The sequence below is a fragment of the Rhea pennata genome, chromosome 5 (genome assembly GCF_028389875.1).
Source record: "Rhea pennata isolate bPtePen1 chromosome 5, bPtePen1.pri, whole genome shotgun sequence".
NCBI classification, from domain to species: Eukaryota; Metazoa; Chordata; class Aves; order Rheiformes; family Rheidae; genus Rhea; species Rhea pennata.
Window position 1 is genome coordinate 60,801,594 of NC_084667.1, and position 24,192 is coordinate 60,825,785.

Below are 24,192 nucleotides of genomic sequence, written 5' to 3' on the forward strand. Positions count from 1 at the left end.
GTGTTTTTTTTTTTTTTTTTTTTTCTTTTCTTTCTTTCCTCCAGTCATAAATGCTGTCATTGACCCTACTGGAAACTTGGATGTGGTTGCAAGTAACAAAGCGTGTTCAGCTGCTAAGCAATCTACAGCCGCTAAAGTCAGGACTGCTAACACTTCTGGGTCCACACTGGAGACTTTGTCCCCAGCACAGATGAGAAACTACACACAGAAATCGAACTGTGGGTCTTCTAGCTTACAGGATTCAAACTTCATTCCAGATGGAGAGAAATATGTGATCTGATACAGTATTTTGTATTGCTATCATATTGTAATCTACTGTTGCGTTAGTACTGTGTATGAGTGGTTTGTGGACAGTTTGTGTGGAGCAGTTGTTTAGATTGCTAACACATTGCACAAAAAAAAAAAACTATGCTGTGAGGGTGAATAGCAAGTCTATGTATGCCTTTTAAACAAGACTAGCACTGTGGAGCAGCACACATTCAGCATAGAGGCAAAGTGATTTTTAGAAAATTACTCACTTATTCTTCCAGTGTGCCATAAGAAAACAGGCTTTACATACCCTCCATTCAGTACTGCCGAAGCTAAAGTGTTCTTGCATTAGCCTGTTTATAATTATTCAGTTGTAATGAAGGGCAATTAAAAAGAAAACACTTTGGCGCTAGATTTGTTTTGTTTTTTTTTTAATTTTACAAATGGAGCATTACAACTCTGTTGGAATCAATGTGCATATCCAACAGAATGATGGTGCAATATAGCAGGTTTCTAGGAGAAACACTGCAGTTGTATAAAGTCCTCCTCAGTGTTTGTAAAAAGGAGGCAACACTGAAGTTGTGTATCGTGTTTTCAGCCCAAAAAACAAAATAAGATAGAACCCTTTGTTTTTCCATTGGAAAAGTATGAAAGTTAACTATGATGGTATGAATGTAAAAACTACTCATGTGGTTACTATTTTTGACTATGTTTCAGGCCCAAAGTTTCAGGTGTAGGTACAAAAAATCAGGTTTTACAGTTTAACTTGCCAAATTTTCATGGTTTTGGTACAATTGTTATCTCTAAGCTTTTTTTCTTTTTTAATATAAAATCTTTTCACAATGAGCTACAAATTCTCTTGAGTGGGCCAAAGACAAAGATGTTTGTGATCAGCTAATTGCTAAGAAAAACATCTGTTCCAATGGCTCATGTAATAAACTTAATTGCACAGTTGCTGTGAACTCGTGTTCACTTGATGGCACTCTAAAAATAATGGCTTAAATGTAGCTCCACCTTTGCTGCTAGTTCTGTCATGCAATTTTTTTCAGAGCAAGTGTGCTTGAACACCCACCATCTTCTGGTGTTCTTCAGAAACCATTCAACAGTGTCAAGCAGTTGGTGCATTTGGGATTTTTGTCTGGATCTTATTTTTGATCTGTTATGATCCTAGGAACACTAAGGATTATATGCAGTTGCACTGAGCAATTTCTTGTTTTAAAAGAAGTTACTTTTTGTATTCTGTCTTTCAGTTAAACTGCAAAATTCCAAGCAATTTTTGTGGCTTTGTGTTAAGAAGAATTTTGAAGGGACCTCTTCCAGATGCATTTGCTGCCAGTTTGGTGGTTTTTCCCTCTTGTATTGATTTCTTTTTCATTCTTTTTCGTCAATAAACAATAATCAGGTAAAGAAACCTAATCTTCTGTCGTAGTTACGGAGGATACGTGTTTTGGGAAAGGTGAGCAGATGAGTTCCATTTTGCCCTTATACAGTGTGGTGTTTAACCAGTGAAAATGTTTTCCCAAGCTTGACTGCTTCTTGTGTGCTGACTTCATATTTTGGGATGGGCAAGGGTTACTTTATAGTTAGCTTAAGTAGTTATTTGAGCTTTTTTGCTAGGATGTTGTAAAAGTGGGAACCTGTTAAAATAATTTAAATATATAGGGATGCTCACGCAGTCTTTAATCTACTAGCAAAGAGCATGACTGCTTTCATGGTGAAGCCAGCGGAAGCTTCCTATTGATTTCAGCAGAAACAGGATCAGTCCCAAAATGGGAGTATGCCAACAGGCCATTAGTTTCTTTTGAGTGTGGAAGGTGCTGGCTGGCAAACAGTAGGTATAAATATACTTCCAAGTTTTTTGGTAGGTAATAAGACTCATCTGCTTGTGTGGAGATGCTCTTCTGTGGAGAAATCTACTGGATTTCACATAGATGATGACAACACTAAAACTCTGCGGAATAAAAAAAAAAAATCATCCTTGATACGTTCCTCTGCCTGTAATACGTGCGTTGTCTGAATGTGATGTTCATTCAGTCATTCTGACCTGTCGTTTCTTGAAATACCTGACCATGTCCTTGATGAATATCGTAAGTGGTAGAATTGTTCCTGACATAGACGATACACACTTTTTCAAGCCGTTCTTGGCTAGGGTTTGATACGACCAGGTGCTACCCCAACTCACCGAGAGCTGAAGGACCTTCACAGATAAGGTATTGGTGTTGGTTTCAGTTCTGCTATAGAGACAAGTTAATTACTCAGACATCTGATTTTTATTATTCTTTGTTACCATGTTTCTGCATTTTCATGGCTATGCTCTAATGGATTTTGTTTCTCTATAATGTGTCCATGATGTGACTTGTTTTTACTTTCACTTGAAAATTGCTTGATTCTTTTTTCATACATGAACACATCAGGGATAGATTTTCTTCCTTGGTTGCTCTGCTCTGAATTCGAGGGGGAGCCCACAGACACCTTACATCAATTAAGGCAACCCATAAATATGATACCTCTACAAATGACTAATAGGGATGCAACAGTTGGTGTCTGTTAATAATTTGGAAAGTGTATGTGTGGAGTGGGGAGAGAACAGCTTGATCTGTTTTATTTATGACTCAACCAAAATATGAAATGCTTCTGTATCCTGACACAACATTAATGCCTGGATCTTCGCATTCAAAACTGTCTTGGTAATTAGTGGTGAAATGTAGTTGGTTTTTCTGTATTCACAGCTTCTGAAGTACACTCCATTTGCACTTGTCTGCTCCAGATAAGCCAAAGAGCTAGCCATGTGGTTATAACTCCTTTATTCACTTTATTCGTTGTTCGTTCTCCTAAGCAGTACTGTATGCACCGATGAACACATGCCTCTGTGTGATTCCAATGTGAGCGTAACAGCTGCATAGTGGCGTATCTAGCTGGCCTGGGATCAGTGCATGGGATTCCTGTTGGCTTCAGTGAGTGTGGATGGGCTTTCTGTTGGGCTTGGCAAGGGTGGCACTGACCTGTGGGCCATTCTCCTACCATATTGCTTTCATGTTTTTTTGTATTTGACTAAAGAAATGTAATGAAGGATGGGATTTTCAAAGTTTGAGGAAAGCAGGTGTTCAGGTCCTCTTGGTTGTCTGTACAATTTGGGTGCCTGAGCACCTTTCAAGATCCCTGTCCTTAGTTCTTCCATTATACTTGAAAACTGTATTCTCAGTTTAATTCTTTCAATGTAAAATCTTGTTATTCTGTTATGATGGAATGAATGTAAATTCCTGAGAGAATGTGTACAAGCTTTGTGAGCGAGGATCTATGTATCTACAGCAATGTCATGTTGTAGTCACGCTGCAGGAGAAAAGAGTGTCTACATCATCTTTGAGCATTTTAATAAAGGTAAAACTAGTGGAATGTTTACATACAGCCTACTGAAAAAAAAAAGAAATGTAAAGTATTTAAGTACAAGATTCTACTAGTTTTTTCTTTGGGTTTGCAGATCACACTAGCTATTTTTGAAGTTCAGTAAATGTGTATAATTTTTGCAAAAACCAGACAGAACTACCTGTTCACTTTTGATGTGCCCTGTGCTGAATTGTGCCTATTTCACTATCTGCTGTTGTTATGCTGCTGATTCTGCTGTTCTGAACTGTTCACTGGATCATTCCATTTGCATGCAACACAAATGCAAGCTGAGCTGTCTGAGAGTAAAGCTGAAACACGTTTGTATGACTTCAATTGATTAATAACTTTCTCTTTTTCCCACCCTCTTGAAATGCTGTGTATGATTTGATTTGTTTCTCCTACCCTTATTTTTTCTGCTTTTTTTATGGTAATTTATTTTTGTTTGGATTATAGGCCGTATATGTACATTTTGTTCCAAGGTGATATTGTGGATGTCTAAAAAAATAAATTGTTATTTTATATAATTTTATCATAAAGTTGCTCTAATAAATCATTCTTTTATCATGCGACAGTATGATTCTGGGTTTTTGTGTGCTAATTCTGGTTTGGGGGGAAGTGTATGCTTGCAGACCTAAACAAATTTTTAACTGTCTCTTTATGTTGGTGTTTATAAGTACAGTGTAACAAAAGAATTATCAGCAACAGGAAACTAACAGTGCAGCTGGGTCCTCTGTGGCTCACATTTGTGGCCTGGACAGATCCCCTTCTAATAGTGCAAGAGTTTCCTTTCCCCTACCCCTCTTCAATTACAGGATCAAAGTCTGCAAGTCCCCATCTGCTGAAGATGGTCTGCTCAGTTTGGTATGCTGATGTTTTATTCCATTTTTTATACTGTTTTATCTCTTTCCAATGATTAACTATGGTATTTTTAAAAGTCAAATTCAGCTGGACAAAGCTCTGCAGTTATGTGGTTAAAGAAAAGTGACATCTTGTGTTTATATTGAGCTTGGTTTACATGTGTATGAAGCTCTCTTGATTTACCCTCCGTTACATCACTGTCCTTATTTCTTCCTTGCGTTCCTCTTTGTGAACGTTGCATCCTTCGTGGCACTTTGGAAACACTGTTGATTTCTTCCTTCCCTTCTGCACAGCCTTCAGGAGTTTGAGGCTCCACCGATCTGTGCAGGGTAGGTCTCCAGCTCCACTTCTCTGCATTAGCACACACACAGGTGTGCAAAGTGAAATATGGGTGGCAGACAAAGCAGCACTGGCCAGCAATGACCAAACTGCAGAAAAGGAAGAAGGGAGGAGGAGGGGGAAGATTGATACTCAACCCAGCCAGGATCATGGTGGGAGATTTCCATCCTCTGATGACCTTTGCGTTAGGTTGTTAAAAATGAGCCCTTTTATGCTTAGAGTTGGCCCTCTTCACAGGGAAGATTTTTATTTTAAAAAAAGAAGGGGAAAAAAAGCTTTTTAAGAGGCAGATGATTTTTTTTCTTTCTCAAGCTTTTCTGTTTCAGTCTATACGTGCTGTATCTGGAGAGAAAGCTTTCTGTGCTCTCTAAAATACGAGTTTAAGTTGTACACTATATTAAATCTCCAGTCTTCCCCAGCAGTATCGGGTGATATTTGAGTTAGGATGCTATGCAAAGTTCCCTTTTGGAATCAATAGTGTATCCACATCATTAATTTTTAACAGTCTGACTGAATGAAAATAAGAGGTAGTGGAACTGTGGCCAAAACTATTTGCAGCATAATGAAAGCTGCTATCTGGCAGAATTTAAAAATAAACGATAAAAGGCAGAAGTAACAATCTCCTCTATGCATCTTCCTGCTGAGCGTTCAGCTGAAATCCTGCCTTGCTCTTTAACAGCCTCATCTGTGCTGGGAAATGCACAGTCTGATTTTCTGTATGGGTATAGGAAGGAATTCCAGACAGTGTTCCCATTAGCAGGGTTTGCGGGATCCATCCTTAGAGTAAAACTTCAAATCATCCGAGAGACAGATTTCTGATCTGCTGACCTCAAGTGCAGGTTTACAGAGAGACCCTTATGCTTGCGCTGGGTCCTGCCGCCTTTCTCACAAAGGCACTTGTGGACTGTTGAGGCCAGCAGGATCTTGCTTTTCAGCTTTTCTGTTTTAAAAGATGGAGGTTCATTAAATCTTGAAATTAGAAAAATTTTCAGATGAAAATGTATTTAGATTTGAAATTCCCTGTAGGCTCGTTGGCTTAAATAGCTCACCATGCTTAACCTGAAATGACAATTTTTTTCCAGTTAACTTGAGTGTTCAGTCTTTTGACATTAAAAAATAGTATAAATATAGCATTCTTCTTTCCAAATATACAGACTCTGGCTGTTTCTGCCTCTCATCTCTTTGTTGGCTGTTGGTGTTCAGAGCCCAGCTGGTTAGTCCTCATGAAAATGAAAGTATATTTTTTCTAGTAATCTCTACTGTGCTCCACTGTAGCAACGTTCTTATTTATTACTAGCTCTTTGAGATGAAAGCATGTTAAAATAGCAACTTCTTAGCAGATCTCCCACATATATGTTAAAAGATGTTTCGCTGTTTCTTTCAGTGTACCTTTCCAGCAAATGGGAGTCAAAGCATGTTTTTTAGATGGAGTATGTTCACCACAGAGTGGCATAGGACTCTGAAGTGAGAGTTTTATTTACTTTGTGTGTAGGAAAGTGGCAAGTCAGAGCAGCTGGTGGAAGGAGCCTTCTCTGCAAGACAGAAGAGGAGGAATAAATGAGATTGCTTGTTTGCCCCAAGCCTTGACCTTTCTCTTCTTTTTTTTTTTTTTTTCCTCTCTTTCCACCTCCCGCAGTAATACCAGTTGGTCAAATTACTCCTTCCCACAAACCCACTAATGTCCTTAAAGACTCCCAGCTACAACGCTGCTAGTTAGATCAGAAACACGTAATTCATATTGGGCTGGTATGTGAGGTCAGATAATCAGGGGGAAGCCAGGCCTTGGCAAACTGCAAAGGAGGACAACGAGATTAATCGGAATTGTATGTTAGCTGCCAAGAATGAGGAGAAATAAGATGCCTTTTTCTGGAAACATGTTTTTTTGGAACTGTTGTTTCTAAGTGGTCTCTGGAAACCAGTCCCTTTTCACTGTTTCAAGTTGAACATTCATAAACTCTTAAGCACATCAGAAGCCATTTCTGAGGATCTCAGCTGGAGATTGCTTGTGCTCTGTCGGTCAGAGTCAGAAACTTCAGGGAGAGACGGGCACTGGGTGGTCTGCAGAGGAAAGTAATGCTTATTTTGAATTTCAGCTTGTGCTGTTGGAGAGCTGATGATCCTATAATATAATCCAGCCTCTCTTAGTCTGAACTAAACTGGTGATACTGGAACAATTAATGATTTTTTTTAGTCCTTTGGCAACGGGAGGTTAATGTTAGCTCACACTTCCAAACTTTAGTTTAATACATCAAGGGAATATTAATAACAAGCATGATGTAGCATTACTTTAGTGTTAAAGCTGGAAGTGACCAAAGATAAAGCCTGAACATAATACAAGCATGCTGCCACTTGTGCAGTAAAATCCTGAACTCACTGAAACCAGTGGCAGCTTTTGTTACTTGTGTCACTGTAACTCATGCCAGGATTTCAGTCCTGTGTATAAACAGAGCAATGCAGCTTGTTGCTAAGCTTGCTTACATACCCATCAGAGGCAGCGACTTCAGTCCATGAGGTGGTTAGCTGCAATACTTGGATGCTTAGTCCCTCTCTGAAGTTAGTGGAGGGACTGGGGCACTTCCCAGAAGCAATCTGGACCTTTGGCACGGTTGTTCACTGGAAATGCCTCTTTCTGCAGACTGCCGAGGAAGCCTAGGTCACGTAGGATCCTGACTCCTTTTTTTGTGGTAGCTTTAGTTAAAGGGGATGCTGGCAGGCCTTCGACTTGGCCCAGCTCTGTTTTGATGGAGATTTGGGATGATCCTGGTGGCAGGTTATTATTAGAGCAGCAGTCCAGACAAATTCAGGAGGGTGCTGGCTCATCAGACAGGCACCCTGTCTGCTCCCTTTTTTTGTTTGTTTTTTGTTTTTTGCTTTGTTTGTTTTGCTTTTTGGCCTTCTGAGTTGCTGCTTGTGCTTTAGTCACAGAGAAAGCAGAGGATTCATAACACCTTCCTCTTTCCAGAGAAAGGCCTCTTCCTGCTGTATCCTGACCTTTTCTCTGACTCTTCTCAGATTTTCCATCTTCAGTAGCTTATGACAAGATACTATAAAGCCTCATTACCCTTCCTGGCTCTCAGTAGGCTCCCCAGCTCTTCTCCCAGTACAGAACCATTCCTTAGATGCTGACGTGGGGAATTACATCCTTCAGTTCAATAGGATCAAGTCTGAAGGAACTGTTGGGAGGTAACAGCAGGGTTGCTATGCTGAGCCTTGTCGACAGAGGTGCAGCCTTCGGATTCATACGGGTGATGAGGGACATCGTTTCTGACAAGATGCCTCACACTTAAGTTGCACATATAACCTTCTCCCTCAAAAATTTTACTGCAAATTCTGAATATAATTTAAGATGAGGGTTGTAAATCACACCATTTTGAAGGAGCTAGCTTGCTCCCTTAGGCTAGTCTGAGTGAATAATGTTCCCTTGAGAGCAGAGGGGAGCACAGAAGGGCAGATTGGACAGGGGATTTTACTAAGCAGAATGCTTGCTTTGAGGATCTGAGTAGAGAGGTGGTTTTGGAGGGGTTTGTTCTTTGGTTTAAAAATAAAGCTTCTGGTGAGTTCAGCAATGAAGCAGTGAGAATAGTGCCATGCCCAGGATGGATACTACACTGAAAATGGACTAATCCTCTCAACCAGAGTCTTTTAATGCTGTCCTAGGCTCTGATCTTACACCACTGAGGGCAGTGGGTATTTAGCCATTCAGCTCAGTGTAAGGAAGGTCATGGGCTGTGGAAAGTGATGCTGGTGGGTTATGCTGAATAGGTGGAGTTCCTGGAGTCCTAGACCTGGGTTGCCACAACTAGATGAGAACTTAAGATTTCTAACTGTCAGCAAGTGTGAAATGCTGTGTTTAAGAGGAAGTAATCTATAGCAGGAGGAAGGAAAAAAAAAAATGAAGAGCCTGAAACGAATCTGCTGGCTAAAGCATGTTTGCTGTCCGCTGTAAGCGTAGGTGTAAGATCAAACTACATGAGGACACCTGCAAAAGAAAAGATCTCCAGGATGGTAAGTAGATTGAATTACTACACCATCATCTTGGGAGTGCTGGGGCTGGTAAAGGAGAGATGAATGCACTTAGCTCTTTTGAGATGAATAAAACAGCTTCTGGGGAAGATGTTTTATGCTTGAGCCTCATCCTTGTAAGGCTTTGAAATCTAGGATCTGAAACAGCTTGTTGCTGATAGAGAAAAGAAGTACCAAAAGTTATTTTGGGGAGTAGGGAGAAAGCAACCTAACGTTACAAACGACAGTCTCCTGTGCATATCCTGCAGGTCCTGGTATCAGCCTGTGTTCCAGGTGGTGAAGCAGTGCATGTATTTACTGCTTTTGGATGAACTTTGGTTATTGAAACTGGCAGCTAGTAGAAGCTAGAAGCTAAGAGGGAGCCATGTGTAATTGCTGACAAGCTCCGATATTATTCTTAAGATTTCTGGCTGAATCTACGATGTCGTCTTCCTTGAAAATTGAACTGGAAGTGGCACCCCCTGCTTCCCCCATTTTTATATGGGTTTTATGACTTGTGTATAGTAGCCAGGAACCTAACCCATCACAGATCGAAGTCATCTAGACAGCCTTAATTTGAACCAAATAGTAGATTGGTCTATTACAGCACATAGGAGATTTGTTCACTAATATTTTTATGAGAAATGCTGGTTTTTGAAGCCATTTTGTAGTTGCTGCTGAAAAGGAGAACTGAAACAAGCTCAGTCCTCCTGAAGCCATCACATGGCTTACAGCTGCAGCCTCTCACAGTGACACTGCTAGGATCACAACATGGACCGTCATGGGTAATTTAGCCCTGGGGGCTAGAGGGGCACCATGGCACCTACTGGGACTCTCTGTCACTCTAGCTCTGTGCTGCAAACCACCCTGCGCAGCCAAAGGGGACGGTTTGCTACCAGATAGCCCAGCTGGTCAGGGCAGCTGCCGAAGCCACCCAGCACAGGGATAAAACGGAGCCCAGATGGTGCCATGTTTTCCCCTAGGACAACCAGACCTAGGAGTGTCCCAGGAACTTATGAGCAGCTGCCAAGGCTGCTGTGGAGCCAGCTCGGCAGCCTGGCAGGCTTTTGCTGGCCTAGGCTGACAGGCTGCTGTTGCTTTTTTTTCAAGCATCTTTCTCCTCCTCCTCTAAAATCCCTTTGCCTCAGACACATATCTTTGTCCTGTGCTTAAACACTCTATGAACTGGGGTTTCAAGGGCATTAGGATCTGGCACTCCTCAGGGAGTCGTGACTACATTTCATTGCTGGCAGCGGTGTGGTTTCTCCAGGGCTGGGGGAGTGAGTGTTTTAGTCTGCTGGTACTTATAACTATTTCTGATATAAGAACTTGCATGTGAATTTATGGACAGCAAAAGGAAGTGCTTGTGGAAAGCGTGAGTAAAACCATCTTAGAACTTAGGCACTGCTCTACTGAATACGATCCGTCACAACAGGCAGACCCTGAAGTGGAAGCTCAGGTTTCATCTCTGCAGCTCTTAAATGTTTTTAAAAGTGACTGCTCATATCTTTTCTGTCTTTCTCATTCTCCTCTGTCTGCTCTTTCACCTTGGGTCATGTCACTTCTCACGTCCCTCTTCTCATTGTCCCTTGTCTCCTAGGACATCCTCCATCTGTTTTGTTCGCTTCAACCAGTTCTTTTGAGTTGGGGCCCACAATAAGACTTTGGGGCTGTGTCCACCCTGTGTCCAACTCCTGCCTGGACTATATGGTCACAGCACCAGCACAGAAAGGTGGAGCAGGCAGGGGGAAGGGTCTGTGTGGCCGTGCTGCCTCATGTGGTGGTGGGGACAGGCAGCATGCACCCGTCCATTTCAGGTATCTGTACCAGTGAAGTATGGCAGGACAGACTGGACAAGCCTGCTAAAATATTTCCTACCTCAAAACTAGCTCAAGTATGACCATCTACAGGGCAACCACATATCTGATACCATTATAGCACAGTCATACTCCAGGCTACAAATGCCACAGGGCTCAGGGATAGGAAATAGAAGTTTTGGGATTGGACAGGTGGGGATATAATCTGATATAATTTTTTGAAATCTGCTATACACCAGGATGTGCCTCTTGCTTCTGAGAATGAAAAATGACAGCTGACTCCTGTGGGGTAAATTCTCCACCTCAGGGATTGTTTGTGACCCATTAGGCATGTTAAAAACGTTTGATCTGAGCATTTGAAAAAGCAAATTAGGGGAGCAGCCAACTACTCCTGCTGTACAGTCTGTTTTGAATCTTGGGCATATTTTGGAGGATACTTCTGCTGGTGATAACAAAAGAGTAGGAGCAGTCCTGCCTGACTAGGAACAGAGGTTAACTTCTTCCCTAGAGTCATGGTTGCCACTAGGGGGAAAGAGGAGCTCGGATCTTAGCCAACCTTGTCCCTGTCTCATTAAAAGTGCGCCTTTCTGAAGAGACACCAACACTGAAGACAACTCACATGCGAGGAGAAGAGCAGAAGACTTAGTGTACAGCATCAGTATCAATGTGTTTGTGACTTTATCTACCATGGCTTGTGCATTTATTATTGCTTATTGGCAAAGGTGTTAGCTTGTATCAGTCAAAAGTGGGTGTTGAAGGATAACTTGATGAAGCTGCGATGCAGTTGCTTACACATTAATTACTGCCGTGTTTTCTATGCATACACAGCACAGGGGAAAAACTGCAGCAGACTCACTCTCTCCTCCTCCCCCTCCCCCTTTGGAATCTGTTAATGTCACTCAAGATCCACAGTACAGTGAGAATATTGCATAGATCTGTACTTAAATTTCAGAGCACTATATAAAGCAATAGCAGTAACCTGTTTTTCTGTCTGTAACTGGCTTTATACAGATGTTGCCATAAAGCTTTATTTTTCCCATTGCATACATTTCTGTTTTTCAGATTGTGAAAAAAGCATTTAAAACATCCCTGATGTTTAATGAATCCTCCAACATGAAATTAAGTGTGAACAAACAAAAAAGCGTCAAAATGGTAATTATTTGGATACACTACATTTGCTTACAAGAGCTGAGATTACACTGATAATTCTGAAAAGAAATAACAGATTAAGAAGAATGATTTTATTGCATGTTTTAGAAAATTATGCAAGTTTTGATCCTATTTGTAAGCAAGAGACTGACAAAATCCTCACTGCCTTTTCTGGCGGGCTGATCAAACCTTGCTGAAAGGGAGCAGTCTGGAGCTAAACCTGCAGCCTTTGCTCAGAAGAGTAATCTTTGTGCCTACAAGTAGCCCCACTTCCACCATCAGCACAGAGGCTAGTGAGGACCAAATAAGTAAATAGAATTAGTATTTCTTCTGGTGATGTAAATCAGAACTGACTAAAGTCAGTTTCTGTGAACATGACAAATTCTGTACAACACAAGTGGAATTTGGTCAGTGTAACACAGATGATGAAATTATTTCTAAGACCTCATTTTCCCCTTTCACCCTACTTTGAGAGGTCTTGTGTGTGTTGTATAACACTTGGACTAACTGTCATTTGGTCTTAGCCTGAACATAATTCCAGAAGCTTGTTATCTGATTTATTTAGGGTGCTTAGAGCACCCATCAAAGTATAAAGTGTGGTGACAGCCAGGGTGTGACTTCAAAATAGCTGTCTTAATCTTATGCCTTGTCAACTAAAACCTGTGTGATGCTTAAGACTTGTCAACATGTTCCTGGAACAAAACTCCCAACTATTAAAAATGCTGAGATTTTTTTGGCCACCAGGCAGAACAGGCCAGGAGGCAAAGTTTTAAGTAAATAATCAGTTTAAAGGCATTTTTCCCATTCTAGGTCAAATTGCTGTCTGAAATTGATGGTAACACTGTAGATCTTGTGAAAAGCATAGAAAATGAAAAGTAAGCAACTTTATGGATAAGAAAACCTAAATGGATGTTTTCAGAGCCACCTGAGACATTTGCCGTTGGGTTGTTTACAGCGTTTATAACAGCAAAAGAGTAAAACTGGTGTCTGCACAGTTTTCTTATGTAGCATTTTGGGAGTTCACATTTATAGCTACAGCCTCTACAGCTCCCAGAACGGGTTTCTCTGCCTGGAGGTCTGAGCTCCTGGGGCCCAAGAATCGCCAGAGGGAGCGAGACATGCTGATAACGGTCGAGGGGAGTTGCTCTGCACTGCTGGCCATCTTTTTCTCCTTAATGCAGAGCATACAGGGCCTGGTGCTGTGAGTTTCAGAATGAGTGGCTGGACTTTAGATCTGGATACACCAAGTACCCCCAGATATTTCTTTCTTCATCTTCCACATTAAAAAAAAAGGAGAGAGAGAGAGAGAGAGAAAGGAAAGAAAAAGGAAGAAAGGAAGTACAGAAAAAAGGGAAATAAAGCTGATTAACCACATTAGAACTATGAGGAAATACTATTCACTCACCATATGGATAAATGAGATTCACGCAGTTTAACTTAAGTAAATGAGGTTCAAATTAGAAGGCAAAAACAAAATTTGTTCAGAAACCACAAAATGTCCTTCTGTTTCTGACTTACATTTGCAGGCCTGTTTTTTTTTTTTTTTTTTTTTTTTTCTCTCCCTGAAATCATAAACTTCCTCATTATGGTAGTGCTGGGCTTGATTCCACAGTTAACATTGTGCTATGAATTTCCTTGTTTTGTTTTTGGCAGAAGTTTTATTGAACTCTCATTCTTTTTGTGCTAAAGTAAAAGTAATAATTTCAGATAGGATTTGGAGAAAAAAAAACAGGGTTTTGAAATGTTGGCATAGGAAAAATTGAAACTAAAAATCTTAATCCTCCCATAAACCAACCTCTCTGTAGCTTGTGGTCCTTGCTTTAAGTGATGTATCTAAGTATATTGTTTTCCAGTAGCTGAAAGTAGAAACAATTTTCAATGATTTACTCGCTTACCTGCAATAGGTAGCCATCCATTAGCTGGTGTATTGGTGATTTGGAGAGATCACTCAAGCTTGGTCAAGTGTTACCCTATTTGGCTTCTGTTCTAGCTCCCGATCTTAGAGGCAATTTTGATGCTTAGTCTTGTTGTCCTCGTGGCTGTTAATTTTATGGAACAAGATGTCACAGTTGATCCTGAGGGAGAAGAAACAGTTGTCAGCATTTATCAAAAGGTGGAGGAGGAGCAAGACTTGCACGAGGATCACCTGGGAAAGAGAATAACTGAAGAGGACTCTACCAACAGATCCAATGATTCTTGCAGGTAAACTGAGCCTGAAGGTTCACAGAGAAGTAATCATCTGGTAGAGAAACAGCTGAAGTACTACTAATTTGGGAAGAGTGGGCAAGTAGTTGGGTCATTGGGTCATTGGTAGCTGCTTAGTATGACAGGTGGTAGGGACAGTAACACAGCTCCACTGCTGCTGTGGCACCTGCACATTCAGTCCAGCTCTGCAGCTGCTCCATCACCTCCAACTGTTCTCCCTTCTGTGGCAGTGGTTGGGAGGGCAGCAGGGCAAGCATCAGGCAAAGCAGCACTCTGTTGAGCTCACCCTCTTTAAAAGGCTGGAGGGGGCAGTGCGTGTTTGTCCGTGGGAGAGGGGGGAGGGGGTACCAAAGTAACAATCAGCCTCAGGAAGGAATTTTTGTCCTCGTTCCTATGATGGGAAAATTCAAAGTTCAGAATGGTTATTTAGAAGCCATTTTGCTGGATTCGACGGGAAAATGTATATATATACTTGACTATAGAAAACAGAGATAGAGAAAAATCTCAGCTTGTTTGCTCCTGGAGTTGACTTTCAAAATATCTTCCTGTATGACATGACAGAGTGCTCGGTTTCCTGCAAGGTGTGTCTTTGTGCCACCGTTGTTTGTTTCATGGTGTGCAATTGCCATTGCAGCTTTGAACTTGTGGAAAGTGTTCCTTATGACCTACCTTTTGAGATAAATAGCACGGCTGCCAAACCCTTGTACAGAGCCTGGATGAGTCTCCTTGATATAGCCCAGGAAAAAATTCACATAGCTTCTTACTACTGGTCTCTTACTGGGAGAGATATCAATGTCAACGATTCCTCTTCAAAACAGGTAGGAGAAAATCAACAACAAGCACATCTGTGGTTGTATGTCCTATGTACGTAAGGCAGATGGCAGACTGACTGTGTGGTCTGTCTCCCAGCAATGTCATTCGACTCCTTCCTGTAAACCCAGAAAGGTATTCCATGCTGGTCTAAAGCAAGACGACAATTTTTCTCTTCTAGCTTTCATCTTAGACTTATCTGTGTTCTGTCCATGTCTCTGAATATTTCTATCCTGTGTTTTAAAAGCAACCAAGAGGTCAGTCTCAAAACCACGCTTGCCTGCCTTGCAGATGGTGAATCTTTGGTAGGGACAGCTGGTGGCATGGCTGAAGAGGCTACATAAATGCTATATATGCAAGTGAGCACACCAGTCCACCTGGGCTATCTGAAAGAGTGAGGCTTGGGCTTTTGGCTACCTCAGAGACTTCTTTTTCCCTGTGTACAGGCATAGCGTCTGTGTTGTCCCGTTTGATGGGTGTCTTTGAAGCATGCTGTCGGACGGTAGCTGAGGATGTCTGTTCTTCTTTGCAGGGTTCTCCTCTGGGGCACCCTCTGCGACTAGGCTTCCTGCAAGGCCTCTCTGCCTCTGTCTCCAATAATAAATAACACAGGCCAGGGCACAGGCTCCGCCACTGGCCTGCCACCATCCATCACGCTTAATTGCTAGTATGTTCCTTGGTGTAGTTTTGGCCATGTGACAGCTAGCTATCTCCCAGGAGATCCTGGGCAGGGCCTGGAGCACATCAGAGGCAGAATGGACAAGGCCACTTTGTTCTGAGCAGGTAGAGAGTTTAACCATCCATCAGGAATCGTGCTGTTTGCCTGCTGGGCGAGAGACCAGATACCGACCTGTTTGTTACTATGGACATAGCCTCTGTCTGCCTCCTGAGCCCTCTTCCTCATCATCCTTACGGACTCTCTCTGACTGCTCTCCCTATTTTCCTCACCAAGTGCACGCAGGGTTGAAAGTTTACTCATTTCCTCCACATGAGGAGAAGCAAAAGAGACAGATGTACAGCCGAGGCCATCCCTTTTAAAGGGACAGCTCAGTCTAGGACGTTCACTTTTATCCTCAGAGAGAAATGACACAGAATATTTTTTGAGCATCAGCATCCAACAGTGGATCTTCGTTGGGGGATTCATATTTGAGGTCTGGAATGCTTGTGATTGTACTTTGAAATCTTATACCTAATAGCATTCAATAGCAGAAAATAAAATTTGTGTCATACGTTGGGTCAGAATCTTTTTTCCTCCAGTTGAAGCACTCCTGAAATAGGTGACATTTCTGACCATCCTTGTGTTTGTTTTCTTTTAATGAAACATCCAGTAAAACCACACTTGCACGTATCGTAAAAAAATGTACTATGACAAAATACAATAAATAACAAGTTAGAGCAAACAATATAAACAAACAATAAATAACAAAAATATCATGCAGGGTGAAGATATCCTGAAGAGGTTTGAAAGATTGCTTACAGAGAACGTCTCTGTGTATGTTGCAACAAGTATGCCAACTTTGGCTACAAATTCAACTGACCTTGACGTTTTAGTGGGAAAAGGTAATTATCTCACTTCAATGATATCTTCAAGCATTTCAATATTGCAAAAAGACTGAGAGAAATTGGCCTCTGAGGTCTGCTCTGGCACGGTGCTTAAAATGCTCTGAACTTCAAGTCATACTGTTCACAGGATGAGCATTGTGTATACACTAGGTCACAATTTTTGTGTATGTGGTTATGTCCTTAAGGATTTTTTCTGAAAGTTCAAGTTTTGTGTATTTTTGCAAATTATTATACTCCCAGAAATCAGTGCTTGTGAACTTTGGTAGATATTACCGGCTACAAGTAGCAGATATCCAGACATCTTCTGACTGTGAGATGAGTAGTATAGATTAACATCTCCATATTGTATCTGAACCATTTTTCCCCCTTTCCTATCTTTCCTTAGGGGCTCATGTTAGAAAGATCAATTTTGGACATTTGACAAGAGGTGTGTTGCACAGCAAATTCTGGATTATAGACATGAAACACTTATATATGGGTAGTGCAAACATGGACTGGAGATCTTTATCTCAGGTAAGGTCTGTTGCAGCATATTCAACCATTTAAACACTTTCCTATCTTTCCTTCTCCTCCCCCAAAAATGCTCATACCCAAGCACATAAGAGATGAAATACAGATGACAGATCTGAGAACAATGCATAAAATGCATTCATCATGCAAAGTCATAATGTGAAATATTGACTGAGGCAAAGAAGCCCCAGAAGGTGGAGGTGGATCTTTCTTGGGCTATGACATACTTTGCTTTCTCTGCAGGTGAAAGAGGTCGGTGCTGTGATATACAACTGCAGCTGCTTAGCTAAAGATCTCTGGAAAACATTTAGTACTTACTGGGATCTTGGACATGTTAATGCCACCATCCCATTCCCCTGGCCTCTTAATTATTCTACCAACATTAATAAGTATCATCCTCTGGAAGTAGAGGTTAACGGAACCTTGACAAAAGCCTATTTTTCTGTAAGTATGTTTTAAAAAAAAGATTGACTGTAAAATATGCTTAATCCCTAACCAGAAAAGTTTCTTTAGTGCTTCTCAGTTACTTGTGCTCCAGTTAGGTAATAATTCATTCAAAAAGTTTCTCTGAAACTACCCACAGAGTATGGTAGGGTTTAACTCAGCTTGCTTCTGTGTGAGCCAGGATCATGTTGGCAGAGCCAGGTTTTGACTACCAGGTCACATGGCAAGGACAGAATGTGGAAATCCTTTAATCATATGTGGGCTCAACATTTCGGTGAGCATCTGACCCATCAGGGCATGGAATGCGTGAGAAGATAGTGCTCCACCTGAAATGCATCGTGCTGTTATAATGAAGACTGAACAGAATTGAATAGAAATGAATCGGACTCTGTCAAAAGAAAGACGAAATCATTGACCTGCGTGTTTTCTTCTTTATAGGCTTCTCCTCATACGTTTTGTCCAAAAGGTCGCACCTATGACCTCTTTTCTATTATCAGTATTATCAGTGAGGCAAAGAAATTTGTCTATGTTTCTGTTATGGAATATTTCCCTACCAGCCGTTTCATTCATCCACAAAGGTATGATTTTAAACCTGATCAAATTAGTTGGCTTCATCAGCAGCTTTTGTAGCAGCTTGGGCTATTTACAGGAAAAATGTCACCCTTCTGAAATGAAAATATTAAATTTTCATGAGTGAACTGAGGCTTAGCTCCTCCATCCCAACTGTCTTGTAGGCCGTTTGAATACTGATGGTGCAGCATGAGTGGTATACAATACTGCCCTTCTGCTTTGCTAGCATTTTAGAAGCAACCTCCCGTGCACTTCATACAGCAAGAAATAACTGCAAAGTGCCAGACTATGGACAATCAGGTCCAACTCTATTCAAGGTACAACATCCCAATTTTATAAATACAGAAAGAGAGGAGCAGGAAGAGCAGAAATATATCTGAGATAAGACTTTCCAGAGAAAATATTGCTCTGTTTCTCTCTTCTGGTCCTCTTTCGTCCTTTCTGTTCTTCACCTCTGAAGATTCTTGAGCTCTGGCTCTGCTGTCTGCTCTTTTATATGTTTGGCACACGATTTAGAGGCTGACACTTAACTCTGTCCTTGCTGACCTCTGTCGTGGTAGCTGAAACAGTCCCTAAAAGCTGCTTCTGGTCTTTGATTTTTCTCTTTTATAATTCCATCTAAAGACATCCAAGTTCCTCAAGCATGCTGGACACATGCAGCAGCAGTTTTCAAGGAGAGGAAGGTGGTGGTGACCTGGAACAATCAAACTGTGCATACTGGACCACTATCAGGGTCTCCGTGGGCTACTAAGATCACTGCAGAATTATGCAGACTCTGCACATCAGCTTAGATCTGAGTAACAGGGAAAGTTAGTGAATCATGGGGCAACCACAAAGACTACAAATCCTCTTAGATATGCTTGAATTAGGGTGTTTACATGCAACCAAGTGCTCTGAGCATTACGTGCTTATAACACTCCTGGGTTTTCAAATATCTAAATAATCCGGCTGAGAACAAAGTTCAAGCAAAATACACACAGTTATGTATACAATGTGGCTTGTAAAGAATAAGGTGAGCTCTAGGTTACTTTTTACCACAACTATATGATTCATCTTGTCCTCTGGAATGACGTGTAAAGCCCGTGTTGTTCAGCTGTGCATATGCAGCAGTGTGTGTTAGCACAAAGTCTGCAGGATGATAGATAGATGCTGGTAATTCCACTGTCCTTGAAACAAAATCTCAAAGACTAGCTTCCACTTGAAGGATATTTTTGTAAACCAAATGGCTTAGAGGATTTTCTGTTTCTGTTGTAAGTTTGAATCTCTGCATTTCTCATCTCCCGCTTTTTGACTAGGAATAGGTTCACAGAAAGTCTCCTTTTCCCCTTAGGAATGAGTGTGTTAATACTCCTCATTCTTCATCTTAAGCCTTAATCCACCATTTGTGACATCTAGGGCCTGATCTGATGCAAAGGAGAATTTGAAAGGCCTAGGGAAGGCGCACTGGGCCTCAGGCTATCTCCACAGCAACCAGCTGCAGCGTAATGAATTGAGGCTGATTAGTTCAGGTTAGGTTCTTCTAGCAGCTGAGGCAGCAGGAACAAAGCTTCTGTTTTAATGCCTGAGTGTTAATCAACTAGAAAGCGATATATTAAAAAAATGGATACTGTTCAGAAAGGGTATTTCTAAATAGCATGTTTTTCCAAGTTTTTCATGATCTGCAAGAAAGTTGCAGATAGCCTGAGTCTGAAAGCACATGGCTGGTCTGTTGATTGCGGTTGGACTATATGTGAGGAAGGATTATAGGACTCAGGCCTTTGTATATACATAAGATTAAAGGGAATAAGTTAGAGAAATGAATTCCTCATTGCTCCTGGGACTGGGAGCAAGTGCTGGACTTCTCTCTGCGTGAGTCCTCCAAGCTGTAATAAATACATTTGTCTTCCTCTGTTCAGTGCTTTAATATCTACAAAACCAAAGTGTTACACAGGCTTTTGAAGCTATTAGTCCTGGGCCTTACACTGCCCAGTCATTAGGGTTGAGTAATTAGGTGGAGGATGTTAAAAATTTTTGCCTATGTCATTGCCAACACAGGTGCCAGAAAAATTGACAGGCCTTATGCTCAGAGAGCGAGAGCACAGCTGTGTTGGTAACCTCGGGGGCACACTGCGTGCTAAATACAGCAAGGGTGATGGGGAGGAAAGGAGCCTTTCTGCCCTGGCTGATGGCCCAGGACCATCATGGAGGCTAGAAACGGTCTCCAGGTGCCTGAATGGCCATATTCTGCAAAATGGCTCTTAGGCTTTCCTCCAGGCTCCGCGCTGTCCTCTGCTTTGGGCCATATGATCCAGCTTTCCATTAGAATTGCTATTACTATTTTTAGTTCCCTAAGAAAATGAGGTTGATAGCCTCACACTGTGCGTGTGTATGTAGATGCTTTCTTCTGCCTGAGATCACTTTACCAAGCTTTAAACTTTTTGATCAATTTCAACCAAATTTGACAGAGAGCGGGAGGTCTCAAAACATACTGGGAAAAGAAGATAGAAGTGAGAAACCCTATTTGTACCCCCAATGAAGGTATGAGTTCTCTTTTTAAAGACATCAGAGAACCTACTTGTACGTGGTATCGCTTGTATTCTCTGTTGGAGTTTTCTAGTGAACCTACTACAGACAGACCCATCTCTCCACCCGCTTTCTTTTCTCTAGATACTGGCCAGTCATTGACAACGCTCTGAGACGTGTGGCATTCAACTACAAGGTACAAATCCGACTTCTGGTCAGCTGCTGGGCCTACACTGACCCAGCCATGCTCCACTACCTGACATCGCTGCGTGCTCTCAACAACCCAAGTATCAACGTCAGTGTCAATGTGGTAAGACAAAGAAGCCAATTTTGAGGAGACAGCCTGAGGATTTGGGCCCATATACTGATTTTGTTGTCTAAACTGTCAATTACATATGCAAGTAGAAGGTTTTGGTGGAGTGGACTGTTTTCACTGTCAGTCTGATAGTCTCAGACTCTTGAGAAAATCAGGTCCAAGAGATAACCTTGAGGAAGCAGCTATTGCAAGGGATATTAAGGCATGTGCTTGCTGTAGCACTTGTGACAATAGCAAGGTAGTAGCTGTCACTGAGCACCAAGTCAGTAACAGCAACAGTATATATGGCAACTTACTGCTCTTATTAACCTTTTCATGTATGAACTATCTTAGATGGGTATAATTACTAATGCATTTTTACAAATGTATTACAAAAAGCTCTACTACCTGTCTCTACAAATTGACTTGTTTGTCAACACTAAGTCTTACATAGATGCCATAGGCTAGACTGGGATCCACAGGAAAGGGAGGAGATAGTTAAGCTCCCAACACAATGTTGATAGCAGGGCAGAGAGGAGTAACAGAAGTGCGATGATTTTTTTTCACATAAAAGGAACAGAAATTTTAGATTTTAGTAAGAGTTGACACAAAAAGTGAGACATTATTGTCTGCAGTGCCATTTGTGCCTGTGATCAGTCCATTCTAGCACAAAACAGCAGCAGCAATCAGTGGTAAATGCAGATCTATTAAACAGCTGCCTAAAACTGCATTTAATTGCCTGCCCCGTAATGGTAATAGCTGTGTCACTAATGGAAGATTGTGAAGCAACTGTTGTCGTTATCTGGTCTCAAGTGCTTATCCAATTTTATGTCTAGTGGAAGTTCTATTTGTTAGTTTTCTTGGATAATAGCAAAATCTCTTTTATGGTGCATTTAATATCTGTGGAATATTCTCTTCCCTTCTTTCTGTACTATTCTGTTCTTTAAAAATATGGAAAATCCACTTTGTCTAATTATTCGGTCTGTTCCTCACTTGGGTATTTCTATATGTCTTTCTAATTTCTCTCCATTTAGAAACTCTTCATTGTTCCAGTTCTGAATCACACAAACATTCCTTATGGGAGAGTGAATCACAACAAATACATGGTCACTGATAAAGTAGCCTATATTGGTATGTATTCTGTCATTCCAAACAGTTACAGTATCTTCAGATATATACTCCTGGGACTGAGATAGGATAGGGTGCAAAAAAATGTAATTTTGCTAGGTGGAATAGATAAATATATCCAAGTATATGGCTTTATGACAATGTCTGCCCTGGATGAAGTAGAGATGTGAAGGAGAAAAAATAATGTAGGTCAAGTTCAGCAAGAGATTATTTCATATGATTGTGAAACATTAAGAGTGGAGTGTGACAACTCCTGAGCACACAATCTGTGACAAGCACAGTAGGAATTTCACAGGCTATGCTCAGAGCGATGCAGTGACAGCTAGTGCTCTAGTGTGTAACATTATCATGTTTCAGTAAAAAGAAATTGCTTGGAGGAATTAATTCCACGCACTATTTGTTGAACAGAATTCTAGGAATGGAAATGAAGAAAACAAAATTATCAATTGCTACTCAATTCCTGACAGTCATGAGGGTGGATTATTTCTCAATCTCATTTTAGGATCCCTTAAAAAAGGAGCGTAAAAGGGGTCTGTCATTTCAGTTAGCTCATTCTCCAAGCAATGCAAAGCAGCAAAAAGCCAGATCTCCCAGTGAGGTGAGGAATGGCACCTCAAATTGACTTCAATAAAATCTATCTCTTATTAAGTTGCCTTCTGAAGATAGATATGCAGAAGATTTTACTGCCTAAGGCAAGCACTAGGAGAAATACTAAGTCCTAAAATGTTCATTTTTGCACAGTATTTGATGTGCTTAATGGTGGTGACTTTAGAGAGAGCCTCATACAATATTTATAGCTGAATTCTCACCTTTGCCAGGCAAAACTAGTTAAAAGCAGGTATTGCACATTTAACTCAGAACAGTTACTGAGGATTTATTCATCTGCTCTGGAGCTCATTTTCTGTTACGTTTGAGATTATCTTACTGCTAGCATATTGGCCCATAGAAAAAGAGAGTATTAAGTACATTAGGGTTTGTTTTTCTAATGCGGAAGACCATATCAAACACTGGCTTTTTCCCCTCTTAATATCCAAATGGTGCACTTTTTTCCCCAAATTTATAATGAGTAGATTCATTCATCTCTGCCACAGGCCTGAAGGAATCAGACTTATGAAGCTTCAGGGTAACAGTTAATACTGACTTTCTAAAGTTGAGGTCTGAAATAAGAAAGAGGTGACCTGATTTTTGCTGCTCCATTGGCCCCAATGAGATTTGCCATTGAACAGCAAATCAGTAGACTCAGGCAATGTGTACTTAACAAGTATGAAGATCAAACAAAACGCTGAAAAATGAATGTTTTCTAATTAGCTACTTCTCCATTGCATAGGGACTTCCAATTGGTCAGAAGATTACTTCATTAACACAGCTGGTGTGGGATTAATTATCAAACAGAATTCAACCAACCTGCAAAGACAACTGCCTATCCAGGAACAACTGAAAAAGCTTTTTGAGCGAGACTGGAATTCCAAATATTCTGTGAATTTGGAAGATGTGCATGGGCAGAAAGACTGTAACTGGAGAGGTAGATCATGATGTGAGTTAAAATGTAAATTTAAAATAGAAACAAAATGATATTTAAATCTTGTTCCCTGTGAACTTTATGTCTTTGTCAGGGAAATCGCTTCCTCATAGTATCCAAATTGTTTGCTGATGTGAGAACTTCTCGTAGTTGAGTCTACCCGCATAATCACAAGTCAGTGTGAGATATTTTCTTTGCTGTATATGATTACCCCATCTCAGAGTTAATGTAATGTATACGTAATTATATGACAAGCTATCTGATATCAAAGCGGACATGGAAGAAATAACATGTATTACAGAAACAGAACATTATTGCTGTGTTGTGCTATCTAAGGAAGCTTATATTTCAACATTAATGTTCTGCTAAGAGTGTTTGCTTACATTTGTTTAAGCATTTCTTAAATAAAAAACTATAGCTATAAGATTTGAGACATATAAACTATATGTCTCATACATATATATGTATATACTCATATATGTATATATACTCATATAGTACTATGTCCTATAGTACTAAGGACATATTTTAAAAGCGTTTCAGCATTAAAGATACAGGGAAGAACCCGTGTTTAATTGTCTGGAGGCCAGTTGCTCATCAGAGTTAAATCTTGATGCCATCTCCCAGCTTGGTCACTCCCGATCCCTTCGCACGCCGGAGCGCTGGGATACGCCTGGGCGCGAGGGTCCAGTAGCTAACGGGAGGGAGGGGCGGAGGGACGAGGGGGCAAAGCTGCCGTGGCTGCTAGCGTGGTCACGGCGCTTTGCAACCTGCTTGCTGCTCTTTGGGGCTGTCCTGCTGCTGGCCCTGACAGATGTGAGCCAGCTGTTGTCCACGTTGGGACACCG

At 41.1% G+C, this 24,192-nt stretch overlaps 2 protein-coding genes across 2 annotated transcripts in view; both read left to right on the forward strand.

Moving 5' to 3' along the window:
* Positions 1-4,118, forward strand: part of CEP170B (centrosomal protein 170B) — a 57,545-nt gene extending 53,427 nt beyond the window's left edge. Inside the window, exon 19 of the mRNA XM_062577110.1 lies at positions 45-4,118. Coding sequence (XP_062433094.1) covers positions 45-280 — 236 coding nt within the window. The 3' untranslated portion in view covers positions 281-4,118. The remainder of the gene's footprint in view (positions 1-44) is intronic.
* Positions 4,119-8,798: 4,680 nt separating this feature from the next.
* On the forward strand, positions 8,799-23,704 carry PLD4 (phospholipase D family member 4). Its single transcript, XM_062577252.1, has 11 exons — positions 8,799-8,835; positions 11,712-11,801; positions 13,789-14,000; positions 14,638-14,821; positions 16,253-16,373; positions 16,762-16,889; positions 17,130-17,330; positions 17,769-17,908; positions 20,547-20,712; positions 21,732-21,828; positions 23,153-23,704. Exons 1-11 carry the CDS (start codon positions 8,800-8,802, stop codon positions 23,356-23,358), a joined length of 1,581 nt encoding a protein of 526 aa, XP_062433236.1. The 5' UTR covers position 8,799; the 3' UTR covers positions 23,359-23,704.
* The last annotated feature ends 488 nt before the right edge of the window (positions 23,705-24,192 follow it).